Source organism: Lutjanus erythropterus, chromosome 2 (assembly GCF_056507025.1).
Source record: "Lutjanus erythropterus isolate fLutEry1 chromosome 2, fLutEry1.hap2, whole genome shotgun sequence".
NCBI classification, from domain to species: Eukaryota; Metazoa; Chordata; class Actinopteri; order Lutjaniformes; family Lutjanidae; genus Lutjanus; species Lutjanus erythropterus.
The window spans coordinates 5,471,211-5,492,953 of NC_139318.1; the positions used below are offsets into that span (position 1 = coordinate 5,471,211).

At 37.8% G+C, this 21,743-nt stretch overlaps 1 protein-coding gene across 2 annotated transcripts in view; it reads left to right on the forward strand.

Annotated features, from left to right (window-relative positions):
- The window catches only part of phf2 (PHD finger protein 2), a 58,409-nt gene that overhangs the window by 33,454 nt on the left and 3,212 nt on the right, over nt 1–21,743 (forward strand). Inside the window, exons 10-21 of one of the 2 annotated variants that reach the window (XM_084726818.1) lie at nt 3,034–3,125; nt 3,207–3,296; nt 4,861–5,214; nt 6,205–6,321; nt 9,157–9,272; nt 9,489–9,667; nt 11,781–11,848; nt 13,949–14,115; nt 15,943–16,256; nt 17,806–17,901; nt 17,986–18,095; nt 19,148–19,466. In XM_084726818.1, coding sequence (XP_084582944.1) covers nt 3,034–3,125; nt 3,207–3,296; nt 4,861–5,214; nt 6,205–6,321; nt 9,157–9,272; nt 9,489–9,667; nt 11,781–11,848; nt 13,949–14,115; nt 15,943–16,256; nt 17,806–17,901; nt 17,986–18,095; nt 19,148–19,466 — 2,022 coding nt within the window. Of the gene's footprint in view, nt 1–3,033; nt 3,126–3,206; nt 3,297–4,860; nt 5,215–6,204; nt 6,322–9,156; nt 9,273–9,488; nt 9,668–11,780; nt 11,849–13,948; nt 14,116–15,921; nt 16,257–17,805; nt 17,902–17,985; nt 18,096–19,147; nt 19,467–21,743 lie in introns of both variants that reach the window. The other variant, XM_084726811.1, reaches the window with a different exon arrangement.

Below are 21,743 nucleotides of genomic sequence, written 5' to 3' on the forward strand. Positions count from 1 at the left end.
GCTTTTCTGCCATTAAAGGATAATTCTGGTGTTTTTAAAGGGACACTTCACCCCAAAATTAAGAAATACACATTCTTCTTCTGGCCTGTAGTGCTGTTTATCCCTCTATACTGTTTTGGTGTGAGTTGCAGAGTTTTGGAGATATCAGCCAAAGAGAAGTCTACCTTCTCTCCAATATAGTGGAACTAAATGGCACTAGTCCAACAGCAATGTTGCTTTCTATCTTTTTACTGAAAAAGAGAAAGTAGTTCCTACATGAAACTGCTCATAACAAGGTCTGTAAATTATCTCAAGTAACCGGGTCATGATTTTTGGAAAGAGATGCTGGTTTTGAATTTTTCAAATATATTTTTTTGGCTCTTTGAGCACCACAAGCTGAGTGCCATTTAGTCCCATTATAATGGAGAGAAGGCAGACATCTCTACAGCTGATATTTCCAAAACTTTGCAACTCTCACCCAAAAAATCTACATGGATAAACAGCACATTCATGAGAAAACTATGTAATTTAGACTTTTTGGGTGAACTGTCCCTTTAAACCTAGGCTCTGTTTTTACATTCTGGGGCAAAACATTTTGTTTGTATTAATGTGTGACTTTGGAGTTTTAACACATGTTAACGTGCACCAAAGTCACACAATAACACAAACAAACTTACTTAGGCAGCAAAGTTTGCAAATGAAAATGTTTTTGTCAGTGGAGTTTGAGGCTTTAAACAGAGTGATGTAACATCTGTTTCTGGTTAAGCAAAATATATCTTACTCTTTATCAAAAAGGCCTGTCTCTGCAGGGATCCTCTCCATAATTTTGTCAGACAATTAGAATAACAATCTGAGCCTGTAAGGGCCAAAATCAAGCGCTTTCAGTGGACGTACAGGAGCTTTTGCCCCAGTGGATTACATTGCAGCCTGTTTTGCAGCTGCTGGCTGAGGTGATCTACTGGACCAGTTCCAAAACTTTACGCTTTAAACTGAAATTAAACAGGAATCAACATAAAAGCTTAATTTCCATAAGTTCACATAAATCAAGGTTGTATCTGTCACGGTTTAATCTAGACTGGTGCAGAGCTGCAGCAATCATTTATTTTCATTGTAGATGAATCTGTCGATTATTTTCTCAATCAATTGTTTAGTTGTTTAGTCTATAAAGTTATGAAAAATGTCGATTAGTGATTCTTACAGCCATCAAACGTTCTCAAATATCTTGTTTTTTCCACAACCCAACAGATATTCTGTCCTGTCAGAGAGGAGTGAAGAAACCAGAAAATGTTCACATTTAAGAAGCTGTGATCAGAGATTTTCTACCTTTTTTCTAAAAAATTAGCTCAAACCAATTAATTGATTATCCATGATTTAACAATGAGGTAATCAATTAATAGTTGCAGCTCTAGACTGATGAATATCTAGACTAGTTGGCAAAAGTTAGAACCAATTTAGTCAAGTTAAGCATGTCAGCCTCAGCCTGGCAGCCTAGTTATCCAAGTCTTCCCAGGAATAGTTTGACAGTTTTTATAGGATCAGGTTAGGGCAAAAGTGGCAAAAACTGGCAAAAGTTGTTCGAGGATTGTCAAAAATGTGAAAATCTAACAATTATTTCTATTTTTTATTATGATATGCTGCAATCTTGGCTTTTTTTTTTAAAAGAAAATATGCCTTTCAAACCTGCCAGCGGGTCGTGTGGTGTAAAAGATAAATATTGGCAGGTATATTGTGATATACTGTACTATACGCATACATAGTCTGGTAGTTTTAAAGGGACAGTTCACCCCCCAAATCAAAAATACATATTTTTCCCCTGGTCTGTAGTGCTGTTTATCCAGCTCGATAGTTTTGGTGTGAGTTGCAGAAATGTTCCAAAAATCATGACCCAGTTACTCAAGATAATCCACAGACCTTGTTGTGGGCAGTTTCATGTAGGAACTACTTTCTTTCTGCTTTAGAATCTACTGGGACTACTTTCTTTTCTACTAGAGGGATCGTGATTTTTGGATAAGAGACACAGGTTTTTAATTTTTCTCATTTTTTTCACTTTGATCACTACAAGCCGAGTGCCATTTAGTCCCACTGGAGAGAAAGCAGACATCTCTACAGCCAGTATCTACAAAACTCTGCAACTCACAGTAAAAACGGATAAATGGATAAATAGCACTACAGGGCAGGGTAAAATAGGTATTATTGATTCTGTGGTGAGCTGTCACTTTAACAGTTCAACTACAAATTATGTTTTCTTTATATTTTTGCTGATTTTGCTAAAAGAAAAAAGCTTTGACAAAAGGGAATCTCAGCTCATATTACAGGGCACACTGGAGCTTGTTCATGCAAGTATACTTGTATACTACTAGGACTTGTAGTTCACTATTGTAGCTTCTAGCTTCTAAGGTGCAAGTATGTACGCCAGAACATGTCACAAAAACTGAAATACAGAGACAAAGTGTATCTTGTTCCTGCAGATTCAGGCAGCCACTGGTTTCCATTTGTTTTGTAAGGTGCAAATATCTTGTAGTAAACACTTGAAACTGGCTTAAATTGTGCGATACATCACACTGAACATAAAGGGACATTATGATCATGTTGTAAGGCAGTAAGCACGGCTTTACAGTGTAACTTTGACATCAAACACTCATAAAACAGTAGCAGTACACTCTGTGTAGTACTTTAAATAAGCTTTATTTCACTGCACTTGAAGAGGTGACACAGAATATTGAGCTTTATGTTAAGAATCACCAGCCACAGAATGTACAGACAGTAGTTCCATTTGACACTCTGGTGATTTAGCAGATGCACAGTGATCCAGGGCGAGTGAGCAGGGAGGTGGACTTGTCCTGGGGCTCAGCTCTGGTTCATTCTGGTAACAGAACAGTTTGTCTAAACACAGTCACCAGAATCCCTCCCCTGTGCAATAACACTGAAGTGTCAGCTCATCTGTTCTTGTGTTTGTGAGCGGCTTCTTCACTTACATCCTGTAAATCTCTGTATGTTTCAAAGTCATCATTCATTCACGATAACATTTGCATGTTTTTTTTTTTCCCTCTTCAGGTTTACATAAAGCAAATAAGCAGCCAGCCCCGTACCTGATCCATGGTGCCAAAATCATTAATGGAGCCTTCAGAGCTTGGACTAAAAAACAGGTAAGGACACATGAGTATGTGTGTGTCAGATGTCCATCTAAGATTTTGTGAGCAGGACTGACAGTGTTTCCGTCCCCACAGGCCCTGCTGGAACATGAAGATGAGCTTCCAGAGAACATGAAACCATCACAGCTCATCAAAGATCTTGCAAAAGAGATCAGGCTGTCAGAGGTACTTGGATTTTATTTCAGCATAAACCTGATGTGATCAAACCATTCTCTCAAAGTTCCAGCTAGTTTTACACTTCGGTGGCCCCATGTGGCTGTGGGAGACAACGGTTTCAATTTTTACATCAAGAAAATTATGTTGTTGATGTGCGATCTGAGAGTCTTTGTCCAAAGATATCTCAGTCACTACTGTTTAGACTGCAATTTAATCCAATTTCATGCTAACATTAAATGTTACTGTTTTCTTCTCATGCTGAGTGGAAAGGAATTCTCTGATATTATATAAGGGAAAAAAATAATAGATTTTTTTGTACCTTTTGTATTAGCTTTGAAGGCAGTTTGAGTTTTTGCGCAAAGGGAAGTTCACAAAAATCAAACGCTGGCATCAACATCACTAGAAAGCTTTATATTTTCAGTTTTATTCCAGAGGATATATTACAGTTGTATTGTATAATATCTGAGACATGACTTTATAGTCCTAGAATTACATTAAAGGGATAGTTCAGATTATTCGAAGTGGGGCTGAATGAGGAGTTTACTCAGTGTATTACACTTACTACAGTAGATGGTAGCTGACATGGGCCCAGACATGCAGAGGCAACAGGAGTACCAGTGTAGGAAGCTAATCAATGTACTGCTGTGGACAGGTTCAGCAGTGACACATAAAAAAATCAATATCAGAACTGTACGCTATATTTAGAATGTTTTCACTGCTTTACACTGCTGTCAGACAGACTTTTTAGGCAGGAAACTACTGGAACTGTTATATAAGGCAAATACCACTCTCTCCAAAACAACCAAACTCCATTGGCAAAATCAGTCATTTTACCTCACAGAACACTGGAATTACTCATCTACTGCTGCCTCGATCTTTTAGTTTGTTGGTGCGACTTTGGTGTTTTAAAAGGTTAATTCAGATTCACCAGAGTCACACAATAACAAACAAGCTAACCAAACAAGTTAGCGGTAGACCAGCAACTCTCATGTTCTGTGGGTAAAATGACTGATTTCACCAATGGAATTTGGTTGGTTTAAAGGGGGGCATGTTTGACTTATATAACAGCAGTTTCCCATCAAAAAACACTGTCTGATGGCAAGTTAAAACAGTGTCAGTTCTTTGCTTAGCGTCTGTGTTGGTACACCTTTCTGCTTCTCCAAATTGGGAGCGTTTGGACTGCCATCTACTGTAGGTTAAATACTGACTATGGATAAGTATCTCACACAAGCATAATAATCTGAATTATGGTGAATAATCTGAATTATTGTGGAGATGTACCTCATTGTAGTGTCTACTCTCTTCATGTGTGCTCACAGATCCCAGGTCCCGCGAGATGAGGAACTTAAATTTGGAAAATAAATGAAACTAAAATGGCATGACAGATCATGACAAATGGTCATCACAATGTACCAGTGTGGCATGACTGATGCCTTAAAACAGTCATTGGATCAGTATTTTTTAATTAATTAATAAATAAATAATGCCTAATTTAACTATTGAAATTGTCAGAGATTTTTTTTCAGTTGATCTACTAATAGTTCACTTCACAATTCCCTGCCTTTATGTCTAGAATGCAACAAAAGCCATTAAGAGTGAGCCCAGCATCAAGGTACCAGTGGAGGAGCCACCATCCACCCACTCCGAGCCCGAAGAGCCCGTCTCCCCAGCCCACGTCCCCTCGCCCAGCAGAGAGAAGGCCAGAAAGAAAGCTTCGAAACCCCCCAAACCTCCCAAGCCTCCCAAACCCCCAAAGATGCCCAAGGCCCCCAAGCCTCCAAAGGTGCCAAAGGTCAAGGAAGGAGGGAAGAAGAAGGCAAAGAAGGCGAAGGAGTCGTCGCCGCCTCCTAAACCCTCCAGCTTCGCAGCTCTAGAGTCCCACGCAAAAGACATCTTGAGTAAAATGGACCAGCCGAAAAAGACGAAGGTGAGCAGATTTTAATGTTAGTGTAATATGAAAATGACAGATGCTATTTGCACCCAGGGTGGAATAGCCAACATGACTATTTACACCTGAGTTTATATAGCCTAGCATGACACAGACAAGCACCCAGGTGTCTCTATCAAAAGTGCTATTTGCACCTGCAGTGTAAATATCCAATGTGACTATTTACACCTGCATGGCAGAGACAAGCAGCAATGTTTTCCTAAACCTAACCAAGTAGTTCTGTTTCTTAAATCTAACCAAGGAGACAAAAGTGAGCAGGTGGTAATGCCAGAGTAATTTAAAAATGACAGATGCTGTTTGCACCCAGGAGGAATAACTAATGTGGCTGTTTGCATCAGGGTGTATATAGCTTAGCATGGCATAGAGACGCACCCAGGTGGTGGTTGCTAACAATGCTATTTTCATGCAGGGTTTCACTTGGGGTGGAATAGCCAATGTAGCTATTTTCACCTGCGTGTATATAGCCTAGCATGGCAGAGAGACACACCCTTGTGTCCATAGCCAACAGTGCTATTTGCATGCAAGGTGGAATAGCCAGTGTGGCTATTTATACACGGTTGTATACAGCCTAGTATGGCAGAGACAAGCACCCAGGGGTCTGTATCCAACAGTGCTATTTGCATCTGAGGTGTACTATTTGCACCCTGGTTGCTCCCGCATGTATATAGCCTGACACGGCAAATACATGCACCCGGATACAGAGCCAACAATGTTACACCCATAGTGTAAATAGCCACTTCGGCTACCATTGGCAACCTCTAATTCATAAAGAGTTTTTTACTTTTTATGGGGGTGAATAGCTGAGTGGCTGCTGCATGCCTTTTCTCACCTGGGTGCAAATAGACACCCCCTGCTTGTCAAATTTAATCATATATGCAGGGGAACGAAAGCAACCCATAATTATTGTTGGATGGATGGATTTTTTTCTGTTAATAATTGTTTTTTTGTATAAATCTGTCCATTTCACAGGCTGTTAAGAACGTCCTGAGTATGTCAGAGAAGGAAATATCGAAGCAGAACAATGTGGAGAAGTTTGAAATAAGAGAGCAGAATAAAAACAAGACTGAGGCAAAATGGAAGTATAAGGTAAGAATATTTCAGCTGACATGTTTTGCCATGATTTAAACTAATGCCTGTCTGTTACAGGCCAAAGCAAATAATATCACAGACCTTTCAAAGTTCAAATAAACTGAAGGCTTGGCGCCTTTTAGAAAAGAAGACTCGAGCAATTGTGAAGGTTACAAGCTGAGCAGCTGAACAAAAAAAAAAAATGCAGGATCATCCAAAAGTGATTTGCACACTTCACTTCAAAGCAATCAGTAAAAATAATGATGTGGCCTAAGTCGCACATTTGAGGCCTGCAGCTCATCAGAGCTGCTCCAGAAACATCCACCCTCCCACAGTTTACCTAATGGAATTACGCCACGTCCATATCCACTGTGTTCCATCTAAGTATTTACATATGCCCTCATCTTTTAACAAAAAAAAAAGTTTGTTGTGTCATTACTGAACAACAGGGGAGCAAAAGTGTAATTTTGTTGAACGGAAGACGTTCAAGGGCTTTAGTTTCATGGAAAATTCAATGCCAAACTGCTGTGGAATGTTTGCCGTCCCTCCAAGGATCTCCATCCAAGTGCTCCTCCACATCAGGCCAAACACTTGCAGATGGAGCAGAGACCCTGTTAGATGTTTACCAAGGTCACTGGAGACCGCATCTTCAGCGTGATCGCCGCTGATTCATGGAGAAGTCCGCAGCTCCTCTGTGTGCACGGGGCAATTAAGCCCATACTGTATATGTTATTGTCAATTAAAAGACGCACATTAGACAAGTTGAAATGTCAGTTTCAGGTTGCACCGCCTCGTCACATGCCTTTAATTTAGGAGTCAAAATTGTTGAGGGGTGAATATTTGAAAATGTATATTCTTGGATTTCAGTTAATTACATAGTCTGCTCGGTGGTGATTTTGATGGCAGCAGTTTTGCATTCCTCTCTGTCGATTTGGTTCAGTTTAAGTTGGGTCAGAAAATGTCATAAGTGAATAAGATCTAAGATTAACATCAAGATGACTTCAGTCTTCTTAACCGTTCCTTAAAATTATTTAAATCAAATTACTCCCCTCTACTATTTTACAGAACAGTAACTGTGTTGTATTTAGATAAGTGGTGATAATACGTTCTCTAGTTTGAGTCGTTTCATTTTGGAGTCAAATAACAGACGTTAAATCCAAACAAAATGAGCTGGGTGTGTTCACTTGATATGTTAACATCTGAAAATTTAAGCGCTTGGATTTCAGATAATTGCAGTATCCATTTGGTGACAGCTACAGTATTTTTCCGTATCCCATTCAAGGCGTCAACATGCTGAAGTTTATTTATATAGAACATCTAATACAATGTAGACAGGCCTAGACTCAATATGATTCAAAATAAAAAAGAAAATCATACATGACAAAAACATATAAGATAAAAAGGTATTACATATATAAAAAGAAAGGAAGTTATTACAAGAAAAAGGGAATAAGATAACAATGTGTTATTACAATGTAACAATGTTTATTAATGTGTATTAATATGTAATTCATGCAGATCCTGAATGTACTATTGGTTAAATTTAAATGGTTGGCAAAAGACAATAAAATCTGACATACAGACAAAAAGACAGAATTTTATTCATTTTGGGCAAAAAATAATTGTTATGAAGGAGACTGTGACTTCTACGCAACCAGATGCACAGTTCTGAAAGAAAGCAGATACAAGTTAAGGGCATATTCAAATAAGCCTGCAGGAATGAAATTGTGATCCTTATTAGAGCGTGAAAAATTGGGGATTTTTGAAGCCATTAGCAATATCGATATTAGATAGAATTTAAAAAATCTGATCCCATGTTTGTTTTGATCACTTTTGACCAGGTTTCTTTAAATTTGGTTCTGACACAGATATGTACTGAACATTTTTAGAGAAAAATAAACAGTACAGTCTTAACTTCACAACTAAATTAGTACTAATAACAACCATATAAGACAACAAATACACCAGCATGTATGTCAGATAGAAGAAAAAATTACCTGTAAATCTTAGACTAAAATCTGAACTATAAACTCTATAAACTTAACTATTAAATAAACTTTGCCAAACTATAATAAACATAAATGAATTAATGTGTAGTGTTGGCAGGCCTGTATTCTGACTGTTAAAGCTGCAATTAGTTATTTATTTTCCACTGGGGTGCAATGAAAAAAGCTGTAAACACAACTGTGATACATTATCACCTTATAAAACTCTTGTGGCCAGTATGTTTGCAAAAAATAACGTGCATATATACACAGCAGTGGGGCAACATTAATGCTTATTTGGAGTCATGTTTGGCAAACATAGTTCTCTGTTGTTAATCTCTTTTACATTACACTCAGTCATTTAAGTCATTTTACATAGAGCACGACTGATATATTGGTCAGCTGATAGTGGTCCTAACCCTAACCTGCATGGGCCCCAAAAATTAAAGAGCTAAAAGGCTAAAATGCTCTGCAGAGCTGAGGGGAGCTGATATTGGTTTGTCACAGATATATTGATGTCTGTGAATATGTTGTCCAATATTAAAACTTTGTTGTTGTTGTTTTTTTTGTTTTTTTTTACATAACCGAATGATATAAGATATAAGTTTTTACTCTCAAATATCGGCATGAGCCCTAAAAATCCAGTGTGGGTTAGGCTTGAATTGTTATTATGTAAATATTAATAACTGCAACTTTAAATTCATTTTTAAACTTTAATATTTCAGTCTTGTCACTTAAATGCAGATACCAATATATTGGTAATATGCTAATATCTGTCAATATAAAAACCTATGTGTGTGTCATTTAACATCATGGTGATGTGTTGTTTATGTGCTGTGAGACATTATTTTCCTTTTTCACTTCACAGAACAGTAAACCAGACTCCCTGCTGAAAATGGAGGAGGAGTGTAAATTTGACAGAACACCGCTGTCAAGCAATAAAGACAAATTCAGCTTTACTATGTCTCACAAGAAAATGCTCGGGTATGTATGGAATGGCTGTGATTGCCACATAAACGTTTCATGAAAGGTCTTTGGAGAGGCGAGCACGTTAACCCTCTCATGTGGTGTATTATGATGATTATAGAGCTATGTGGCTATCAGCACCAGATCCATTAGAGCTAATTCAAGGACTTCTCACTGTGAGTGCCTGGCTGAGCCCCGCATCACCGCCTTATTGTCCTGTGGTTTCCTTTTCAGCTCCAAGACGCTGAAACCTCAGACCAACTCAAGTGTTTTTGGATCATTACAAAACCTAAAAGAGGACAAAGCCAAGCCAGTGAGAGACGAGTACGAGTACGTCTCAGACGAGGGGGAGCTGAAGATTGACGAGTTCCCCATCAGGCGGAAAAAGAACACCGTTAAGAGAGATCACTCCTGTGAGTATCTGGGACTTAAATCGTGTAGTGTTTCACTTTATATAAACTATCAACCAGGGCTGGGTATCAAACCTCAACATTTAGTGAGTGTTAACTTAAATGTGTCCCTGGCATTAGGTATCGAAAGAGAATTGGCATTGGTCAAATTATTATTTTCACTTATTTTTTCATCTATTATTTTTTGGTCTAAATCAGGGAATTTTTAATTTTTAGTACTGATGCATTAAGCAGTTTTGTATAGAAGCCCATTACTGCCAAGGTGATTTAAAAAAAAACAAAAAAACTCATAAGTCATTATAAGGAGAACCTTATGTGATGTGATGACCTCTAAGTCAGAGGTCTGTAACCCTCCCTACTCCCTAAAGAACCACTCTTGGCCAATAAGAGAAAAAAAATCTGTCTGCCGCTGCAACTATTAAATTAATTCTTAAATTCTTCTTAAGTTTCATTTTTTGGATTTGGCTTCTGTATCTAGCCTCAGGAGACTCAAGAGTAGTCAATATTTAGTGGAAAAGGCACCAAGCAGAAGATGCTATGACACACATTTTAGTTGACAAAATATTAAAACTTTTTTTTTTAAGTCAAATTAAAAAGTTGAGAAAACTCAAAATTTCAAGGCAACTTTTTTAGAAGTTTGGGGTCCAACGCAAACTCTTAAGTTTTGAAAACCCACCAAAAATTGTATATCAGAAATTGTTGCGTAAATTAATTGAAGTGAAAGTAGATGATGGTTAATAATTTAATATTTTCAACTGCACTGAATTTAATTTTTAAGTGCCCAAATAATGACAAATCACAATTTTTGAAATGCAGTGTTTTACTCCAAGTTTAAGTTTATGTAAAGAAAAGTAAAGAAAACTAAATGATCTCAACACTTATTATAGATTATAGGATAGCAAACATTTGTTTGGTTTATTTCAAAACATAAGTTTGATTAAAAACTCAAAATTCTGTGGAGGTAGGAGCCTTAAAACGATGAGTTTTTTTTTTTTTTACAGTGTAGGCTGCACATTTTTACAGCTGAAGGATCTAAGAATCACTTTAGTCTTTCAACAATGGTAAATAAAAATGAAATGTTAAAATTAATTTCCTTATAACTTTTGTCAAAGTCACAGGGAGCCACTGGAGAGGAGCAAAAGAGCCACATGCAGCTCCAGAGCTGCTGGTTTGAGTTACCTAGTCGTTATTTCAACAAAGTTGAAAGTTGAAAGTTGAGAGAGTTTCTCATTAGAATGACTTACAGATTTTTTCATCTTATTGGCAGAAATGGGCTTCCATAGTTTGGCATATGTTTGAATATAAAACAACCTGCCCTGTTCCAGCGTCTGACTTGTTCAGTGATAAAAATAGATCACTGTTGTGTTCACTGACCACAGATTTCCTTGGCTAGAAAAACAATTGACCAATCAAAGTTCTGTAGATGGGATTAATAACTGACAGCTGTGAAAAATTTTTCTTATTACATGGTTATTTACCTCAAAAAATCTTTGGCGCACATTTATGTGACTCAAAATATTAATGTTAAAATGATTTTATGGTTTTATTTCACAACAGTGACCTGCTCACTGTACGTTATCCTGCTTGTTACATGGTTATGTTCCAAATAATCAATAGTTTGACACAAAATATTCATTTTAAAATGATTTTTAGTGATTTAACAATGATTTTATTGTTCCTCCAGAGTCAATGAATATGTTTATCATACTATGTACATTTGCTTCTCTATGGCAATGAATTCTACCATAGTAGTGTTATTAATAAAATATAAGTCATAATATTTCATGAAATTATATTAAAACATTTGTTAAGCTAAAAAAAATTCCTTTCAAAGGAATTGTAACTGACCATAATAATAATAACAATAATAAGAGTAATAATAGTGCAATACCACATACCGTGATACTGTGAAAGTGATATTTTTGTACTATACTGTCCCTACAACTAAATGAATAGAATGAAACTGCACTTCAGTCTAATTATCAGGCTGGATTACAACATGTTTAAATATACCAACAGATTTTAGATTGACACCAGGCCTACTGTCTACTGTTATAAAAAAAAAAAAACATGCATATTTTAGCTGTTGCTCAATGATGAATTTCTGTTTTTCCAGTTTTGTCGGACATCAGAGAACCCATCCAGCCAGCCAAGAAACCAAAGTTCCAACCCTTGGTGACCAAGGTACGTTTCACATGTCACATGACCTCTGACCAATGAGCTGATGATAATCAAATGTTGTGACATTAAGAGGCTAATATTCCAGCTGTTGTAATCTTATTATACTACTGTATGTACATGAAGAGACAGTGACTGATAGTTGTTGAAACACTGGACTCAGCCAACTACCTCCTCCCACGAGCGCTGATATTTTTCAGCTGAATTATTTAAAAGCCAATCATGTTCTGGGGGATTTCATGCATGAGAACATGCTGCAATGCTCCTGTAAAGCTCGATTTAATAAGAAAAAAATAAAAGAGAGAATGTAAAAAATAATAATAATTTGGGTTAAACGTTCAATGTTCTGGGTAAATGAGAAGAAGCAGCTCCCTAAGCTGTGGACCACCACACACTGATGAGGGAAATAGCTGTGGCGCGAAGGGCGGAAGAGGAAGAAACCGCCTTCTGCCAGATGCTGGTGTGTTTACTGATGAGAGGTCGCTGGAAACCGAACTGTAACATCACATACTGTAGTCTTAACGGTTAACTTCAGTCAGATCCACGGCTGGATGACTAAATGGGTAAAGTGGGTGACTGCCCCCGGATCCAGTTTGATTTTGTGTCTCTTGTTTTGTGGTAATTTTATTAAATCCAAATTAGTTTTGGATTATCAAATGAAACTACAAAGACCCAAAGGCAGGTCTGTATTATTACATGTTTTGTTTACATGTGTCAGAAGAAAAACTTATAGTTGTGATCAGATTACACTTTGATGAACAAAAGAATAAACTTGAGGAGCCTAAGCTGCTCTTGAATAGAAATTCATGTCTGTGCACAGAGAAGATCTTGGGACAACATGCACACATGAGGACAGCTCACACCAAAAGCTTAAAAATACAATAGAAAGGCTCAGTTTTAGACAGCATGTCTCACGTCGTATAGAATCATGTATCATCAGGACGCTAGACAGGAGGATGCTACATTACGAAAGCAACAATGTCAGTGTCATAAAAGCTGTTAGGAGTTTCTCTGTGTAGCAGACAGGCTGACACTCCTCAGACAAAACAGAACACATTCTAATCTGAAAGCACTGAGGCCTCTCATCTACACTTTAGGCTCAGTTGTGCAGCAGGAATTAAAGTTGTCAAAAGTTGTTGAAAGTTGCCTTTACTCATTAATTCTTCAACACATGATGTGTATCTCTAAACAAATGCTGGGATGGTGGTTGTGTTAAACATAAAACACTTGAACGCTCTGATTGGTTAGTCGGCAACTGATTGCCTTTGTTGGTTAGGATGATCATTTTGCATTGATATGAATTAGACTTGCAACAATTAATCAGGTAATCAATTATTAAATTAGTCACCAACTGTTTTGATCAATGAGTAATTGGTTTGAGCATTTTTTTTTTTTTTTTGGAGAAAAGTCAAAACTTTATGATTTCAGTTTCTTAAATGTGAATATTTTCTGGTTTCTTTTACTATTAATGACATTGTGGATACATGACTTTTGAGAACATCATTTGGGAAACACTGAACTTAAAAAATGTATTGACCAAACAATCAATCAATTAATTGAGAAAATAATCAACAGATTAATCTACAGAAAGTTTGAAAAACACTTCTATAATAGACGATGAAACTGTCAGAAAAAAGTCATTATGAATAAAAAGTTAAAACATGAGAACCAAAATAGCTCAAATCTGGAGCATATTTTACAGTTTAACAATAAACTTTAATGTCCAAACTGGTATCAGGGCATTGAAACAGTAACTTTAACTTGTGTTTTAAATAATTATAAATAACTACAAATAAAAAAAATAAGTATCAGTATCAGTAGGTGTTGTTAGTTTTATATTTTGTATTTTTTTTACACATTTTTAAATTGTTGTAAGTTGTCAGGGACAGGGTTGTTTTCTGGCACAGAGTAAGATTAGAAATTAAAAAAAATAAAGCAAAGCAAAACATTTCAGAAAATAGACAATGAGACTGCAGGGAAAACAGTCATGACGAATAACAAGTTAAAATGGAGAACAAAATAGCTCAAATCTGGAGAAAACAAATGCACATGCTGTTGCTGGGTCTCTCATGTCTCTTTCTTTGTGTCCTCTTTGTCCTGAATCAGAGTGTCGACTCCTCAGACGAGGAGACGCTGCACATAGACACAGAGGCCAAGCCTGAGGTCAAGAGCCGCAACTCTAAGGTCAAGAAAAAGGGCGGCAGCGCTGCGGGGATTCTTGACCTGCTGCAGGCGAGCAAGCAAGTGGGTGGGATAGACTACAGCACCAACAGGTAGACGGACCTCCCTGATGTCACTGTTCTCTGGCTCTTCACTCCATTTCCTTCAACACCAATGAAACTTTTACATCTAAACACACTCTGGTTACAGTACATACACAGGCAGTGTTACGCCCTAATGGCTCCCACTGGACCTTTTTTTCCTCTCACTAAATGAATTTTAGGTCTAACGTTCCTTAATGGGGCAACCCACTGACAAACAAACGACCCGCTCTACGACGATTTAATTGGATGAAAAAGCTGAATTTTATAACTTCGCTTCGAGCTGAAAAATCAACTAGCGACTGGAGCAACAATTTACGCAGATTCTGTCAGCAGTTTGTGTTAAGTCAGAGTTTGTTTCATCCCGCCTTCATCTATCAAACTCCGCGTGGCTGCAGGCTCTTCCCCTCGCCTGTTGCTGTTTGCTGTTTTGGTCGGCTCTTGATGGTCTATTTCCACCACATTGAAAGCTACAAATGAGCAATGAAAGAAAGAATGAAAACATGGGCTGAAATATGTTAATTTCTCAAATTGTTTTGGTGCTTTGAAGAGGGAGCAGGGTGAGTGCAGGGAATGAAGAACACAGTTCATTCTAGCTGTGTTTGATAGTCGCTCTGCGCAGCAGCTAATAGCTTAATAGGTGTATGGAAGTGTTTTCATCGCTGCTTCTTAAAGTGATCACAGGTCTGCAGTATGAAAACCCTGAGAGGCAAGAGAGGGAAAAAATTCTGGTGATCCATTTTCTAAGTCTAAACTGAATAGGAAAGACTCAACCTAATTAAGTTTTATGATGCATCTCCTCTTCCCTTCACTCCAGTTTTGTTTATTTAGCCATACTGCTTCATTAATTCAGCTAGCAGGTTTATCTCAAAGGAGAAATTAGGGCTTCTCTGCAGAGCCATCATGAGTAGGCTAACAAGGCTAACTAATGTTTTAGTTAGCCAGCCTGTTTGCTGGCATTTAGTTAACTCTTTAGCTAGCTAGTAAACCATGTAATGTTTTGCTAACTTTTTAGCTAGCTATCAAACAGTGTACTGTTTTGTTAACTCTTTAGCTAGCTAGCAAACAGTGTAATGTTTTGCCAACTTTTTAGCTAGCTAGTAAACAATGTAAGATTTTGTGTAGCTTTTTAGCTAGCTAGCAAACAATGTAATGCTTCACCAACTTTTTGGCTAGCTAGCAAACAGTGCAACCTTTTGTTAACCTTTTAGCTAGCTAACAAATAACGTAATGCTTATCTAATCTTAGATTTAATTAATCTAATCTTTGTTGGTGCATCCCAGTTCCTTAATTTTTCTTTTTCATCTTTGAAACAGGTGAAAAAAAAATAGCAAGTGAATGTTTACATACATATATTGTGTGCTAGTTATGAAACATTACTGTCATGACTTTTTTTTGGCCAGCAAATAGATAATAGTATTTTTATCTGTGCCAAAAAATTTGCACCTGTTCACCCGTTTCCCAGATGAAAAAAAAAAAAGTAACTTTTATCCTGGCAAAACTTTTTTCCCACCTGTTCTTCAGTCATGACCTCAGGAGAGAAAACTATTTAGATCCAGAGTTTTTCCTTCTTTGCTTCTCGGGGCTTCTGTACTGTGGAAAATGACAGTTTTGACAGTTTTCCTGTGCTCTTTCCAGGTCCAGTACAATTTATAATATTTTGCAGGTGTGAGATGCTAATGATGCTTAATAGTACAAGTGGTGACATTTACATGGAGATTTTCAATGATTTCTCTCAGTCTCTCTTCTCCTCTGCCAGCGTGTTGACTGCTGTGTAATGGCTGTGTTGTTGTGTATTTTTTATTGACGTACTTACAGTCAGCCACCTGCATCTCCCAGCACACAGGAGGCCATTCAGGGCATGCTGTCCATGGCCAACCTGTCGTCTTCAGACAGCTTGCAGCAGCCGTGGAGCAACAGCCAGTCCAAAAACAATAGCCAGTCGAAGAGCAACTCGCACAGCACGCAGGCCGCCAAGAAGGCCAGCGGAGGAGGAGGAGGAGGGGGAGGAGGAGGCGGCGGCAGCAACAACGGCAGCAAGCGGCCCACCAAACGGCTCCCGAAGAAACCCAGGAAAAGCAGCAGTATTGAGAGTCTGGACTACGACGACGACCAGGACCACATGGACGCCTGTTTCAAAGACTCAGATTATGGTGAGCATCAATGGGCAAATCATCCCCGACAGATACTGAATATTTGGGGCCAATACCAAAACCGATATTAAACATTCTTATATCAATATATAGGCTGATATTCTGTTCATGCATATAATGTATGTACGATACTGGATAAATAAAAACACATTTTTTGAAGTGACTCCTCAAAAGTGGTTAAGACTTTATTTAAACTTTCACCAATATTTTAAATAATTATAAATAACTATAAATAATAACAAAACAAATCAAAGAAAATATAAGCATATATTGCACCTTAATTAAGAAAAACAATCAAATATACATACAATGCTGCTTATTAATCTATGAAATAAAAACAATCTGCATTATATTCTGTAAAAAAAAAAATCATATAGGCACATGTGAAACAGCATATATAGCAATACTGATATAGACTGATATAGGCCAATATTGAGCCGACTGATATATCAGTTGGACTCTAAGATATATTTGTCTGGTTCTATCCCATTGTCCCCGTTCTATTTGAATTTTAAAAACAGACAGATACTGATATAGACTGATATTGCTGTGATAGGCCAGTATCGGTCTGATCATAATGATATATCTGTCTGGCTCATTCCCCTTGTTCTTGTTTTATGTGATTTTAAAAAAAAAAAGACAGATAGTGATACAGATATATATTGCTGTGATTGGAAAATATCGGTCCAACAACGTCGATATATCTGTCGGGCTCTGTCCCCTTCTTCCAGTTTATTGTGAATTTTAAAATCACTCCAGCTGCCTGCAGCCTCTGAGGTCAGGCCGGTGTTACGGGGTTATTTTTTGAGCAAACAAATGAGAAAATAATTATCTGCCACGGCTGATTGTCTGTGCTGCTAACAGGTGCTGTTAGAAACACATTGAGCCCTGATGGATCAACATGTGGCTCTTTAAATCTAAATTTGGCCTGGGACTTTTCATTAGGAGTAGATGATAGGCTTTATGTTTATTTTTCATGCATCCTTTCCAGAGCCGCCCTTTCGTGTCGCTCCAATTTGTGTCTTTTTTTTTCCTCTGAAACATTTTCTTTGTGAACCGTGTCCAAACACAGCTGTTTGGACCCTCCCAGCTTGTTAATAAGCCATTAACACGAGTTCCCAATTGTTATTTTACATGCTTTTTGAACTTCTAATTAATGTCTAATTAGATGTTCGTAGCACGAACGTTCTCGCTCTGAAATCTTCATGAAGGTTTTTTCACACACTGGGCACTCTCCCTCTGTAAACAGGCCGTTTTTTATCTTGATCATCCAATTATCAGATATTAGAAAGTCTCGATTGGAATGGCTGTGCTGCGAGCAGGAGGAGAGGAGGAGGCCGTCCACAGCTGTCTCACAGCTGGCCTGCATGCTGTCACTGGAAACTTCCATTTTAGATGCATGGAAAGTAGAAATAAGTGCACTTAAGTCACATTCTATGCTTTACATATGTGACAATAATTGGCTGGTGAAGTTTAATTTTCTTCATCCGCTCATTGAGAAGTTTACATGCATGACGTGTTCATAATCTGTTACATCTTCTGATTTCAGTTTACCCCTCGCTGGAGTCTGAAGAGGATAATCCCGTCTTCAAATCCAGATCGAAAAAACGGAAAAGCAGTGACGACACTCCATACAGCCCGACAGGTAAATACTGGCATGACTAATGAAAGTTTTATGAAGTTCTATGAAGCGAATGTGTTGTAAACCTTTACGTGGATGTCATCACAGCCCGGGTAGGGCCCTCAGTTCCACGACAGGAGCGGCCGGCGAGAGACGGAGCTCGAGTGGCCTCCATAGAGACGGGACTGGCTGCAGCTGCAGCGAAGCTTTCTCATCAGGTACGACATGACAGTGTGTTAAACATCATGATTAGGGGTTGACTGTAATGTTACGAATTATTAGTCATTAGGGAAACCGATAACTGATATAGATTTGATGGGAAAATTCTTGGTGTCAACACTTAGAGTACCAGTGAAAAAGTACAGGCTCTGAAGTGTAGTCAGGGTATAAAAGTAAAAAGTCGTCCCTTGAAGGACATCTCTACCAGATGTTTCTGTACAAATCTAACTGAACCTCACCTTTTGTCCACTTTGTGACCCTCTCTTCCCGTTTCATCTGTCTTATTTTAAACTGTCTTGTTTTTGTCTTATTATGTCCTGTCATGTCTTTTACCTTCTCTTTGTTGTTGTGTCTTTTACGCCATTTTCGTCTTATGTCTTTTACATTGTTTTTGTCTTGTTACATCTTTTATGTCATAATTTTGGTATTGTTACATCTTGTTCATATTCATATGTCTTTGTCTTTTACATCACTGTGGTCTTGTTAAGTCTTGGTACATCGTATTTGTCTTGTTACACCTTACATGTTCTTTTGTCTTGTTATGTCTTTTGCTTCATTTTCTTCTTTTTACGTTGTTTTCGTCTGGCATTAAAACTAAAATAACAAGCCTGTTTTGAAAATGTAAAGAGTAGAAAGTACAGATACTTGTGTTTAAATGTAGGGAGTAAAAGTGAAAAGTTGTCAGAAAAAGAAATACTCAAGTAAAGTACAGATACCTTAAAGATCTACTTAAGTACAGTACTGGTACTTAATTACTTCCCATTTCTGTTAAAAATATGTTTAATTTAAAGAGATATTTTCAAAATTATCTTAAAACAAAAGGTACATTGAAATTTGTCCTGAAATTATATGAAGGCAAATGTTTAATTGTAGCAGAAGTTTTCAACATTATTATAAAATATTGCACTTTCAGATTTAAAAAAAACAAAAAAAAAAAGACAATCGTAAAAATTCTGATCCAGAAGTTGGCTAGGTCAGTAATCAGTCGACCCCTTGTAATTATAGTAACTTTTCCTGCAAATATTGATCAACAACAACCGTGTGTCAATAGGAGGAGCAGCAGAAAACAAAGAAGAAGAAGAAAAGCACCAAAAAGAAGGCAATAGTAATCGAGGAGCCCCCGAAACTCTCTCAGGACAGTAGCTCGCCGGAGCACAATCTGGACTCCCAAGATGGCAGCCTGACAGACCATGAGTTCAACACTGGGACGGTGAAGTCGCCGGGGGGCCCGCAGCCCATGGCGCCGGGGGTCTTCCTCAGCCAGAGGCGACCGTCCATGTCCTCTCCCAACAACAGCACCAACTCCACGAGCACCAACAGCAGCAGCAGCATGGCGAAGGGGGACCGCGTGGGCTCAGCAGACGCCAAAGGTCAGTCGTACAACAAGCTTCAGAATCTATGTACAATTATATATATGTATACAGAATTGAATATTCAAGTAATATTTACTTTGGTTTAATTTAGGGTTGTTCCGACAGTTTGCAGAATCTAAAATACCAACGAGCAAAAAACTTGTGCACACTTGTATTTGATTACAAGTGCAGAAGTATTTTAGATCAGTCATTCCCAAAGACTGGGTCGGGACCCACAGGTGGGTCACAGGAGACTTTATTTGGGTCCCCAAATAAATAGAAGACTATCGAGGAAATTGTGCAGATTTAAGGTTTATATCTGCAGTACAGCTTTCATAAAGCATTTAAATGTGAACATTTATAAAAGAGGCCAAAATGTCCTGTGTTCTTTTGTGATAAGAGGAAATAAAAACAAAGACGACCTGTTAACTCAGCCTAAATGAATATTTTTCTCATTTGTAAAGTTTTAACGTGTGTATGTTTTCAACAAAGTGTTAAGATAATATAGGATGATGTGAAAATGGCGTTAAGAATGATCAGGAACCTTCACAGAATTGATAAGGCCTGTTGTGACTGCCTTGCCCTGTTTTCACATTTTTTGCTCACTACATAAGGCCTTATATTTCCTTAGTTCATAGTTTTGATGTCTCTGACATTAATCTACAATGTAGAAAAATAATTTAAAAAATAAATAAAATAATTAAATAAATTAATTAAAATAAAGAAAAGACATTGAATGAGTAGATACTCAGTATCGGCCGATCTGTATCAGGGAAAGGGAAAAAATGGTATCAGAACATCTGTAGTTTACTTGGAGCAGTTTATTCAGAGAAGTTAATATGTGCCCTATAATCAGTATAAAATCACAGTTCTTTTTCAGAAACCTTTATGAAATGTTTAGGAAATAAAGTACTACTGGAGTGGAATGAATACTGATTAGCAGTTAACAGTTTGGTTTGGCAGCTAATGTCTTAATTGTATGAATCTGGTCAGACAGTCATATGAGCTGTAGATTTTGTTGTCGGGTAAGTGATCGGTGCTGCAGATGGATGCAGACATGGCCGCTCTTCAGTGCAACGCAGTTCTACTCCCTCACTGTTGTCAAGGTACTCTGAGAAAGGCCTTTGAGACGTGTGCGTGGACAGACCAGGATGAACTCACTGTGGTTAAAGCACGGCCATCCAACTTTAATTTACATGTGATGATCAGTTTTTATAATCAGATGACCTCAAATAACTCCAACTGTTCTTTTAATCTTGGAATCTCAGTCTAGGATCCAATAGGTGATCATCTGACAATGATTCAGCCTCTGGGTTTCGTGGCTTCTGGAGCAGTCAGTGAATATCCAGATAACAGATATCCAGGCCAGCACTTCCTCTTCTGTGTGTCGGTCACTGTTTACACTCCAATTAGCAGCTTGAGAGCAGAGAATGGAGTTGTGCCTAATCTCTATAAACATATCTGCAACAACTTGTCCCTTGACTACAGATTCTGCATTCTTATGCACAATCTGTTTGTAGAGATTAAAGGAAGGTTAACACATCTGTGAGAATGATGGACCCCTACTGGCAGCAGAGAGGAACACAAATGACTGTCATTATGTTTTATCTTAAAAGTACCGTGTGGAGCTTTTGACCACCAGTTGCACTATGGAACCATGTTTTTATGAGTGTTTCCCATAGGAACACACAGGTCGCACATTCTGTACACATTCCTGCCAATATTTTCACAATATTCCACCGATCAACAGGTAGTGGAAATAATGGGTCAATAATCACATCAGTTCTCCTGCATGAAGGCAGCAAAGACGACTCCTAGCTAGTTAGCTAATCTCTAAAAAAACAGATAACTCAATGCAGACAAGCAACAAGACCATTAATGTTAAAAGCTAACTGAACCTCACTTTTTCTCTGCAGCTGAGTGTTCTGTCTGTTTCATCTTGTTATGTTTAGTTTTTTTTTTTTTTTGTCACGTTACGCCTTTTACATCGTTTTCGTTCTTTTACATCCTGTCCTTTCTTTTATCTTGTTTTTGTCTTGTTATGTAGTTTTTCCGTCTTTCACGTCATTTTCGTCTTGTTAAGTTGTTTTCATCTTGTCGTGTTGTTTTCGTCGTTACATCTTTTTCGTCTTGCTATGTCGTTTGCCTCTGGTTACATTTTGTTGCATCTTTTCTGTTGCATCTTGTCACAATGTTTTTGTCTTGTTATGTCTTCTCCTCACATCGTTTTTATTTTATTACGTCTTTTACGTCATTTTTGTCTTATTACATCTTTTACATCACTTTTGTCTTATG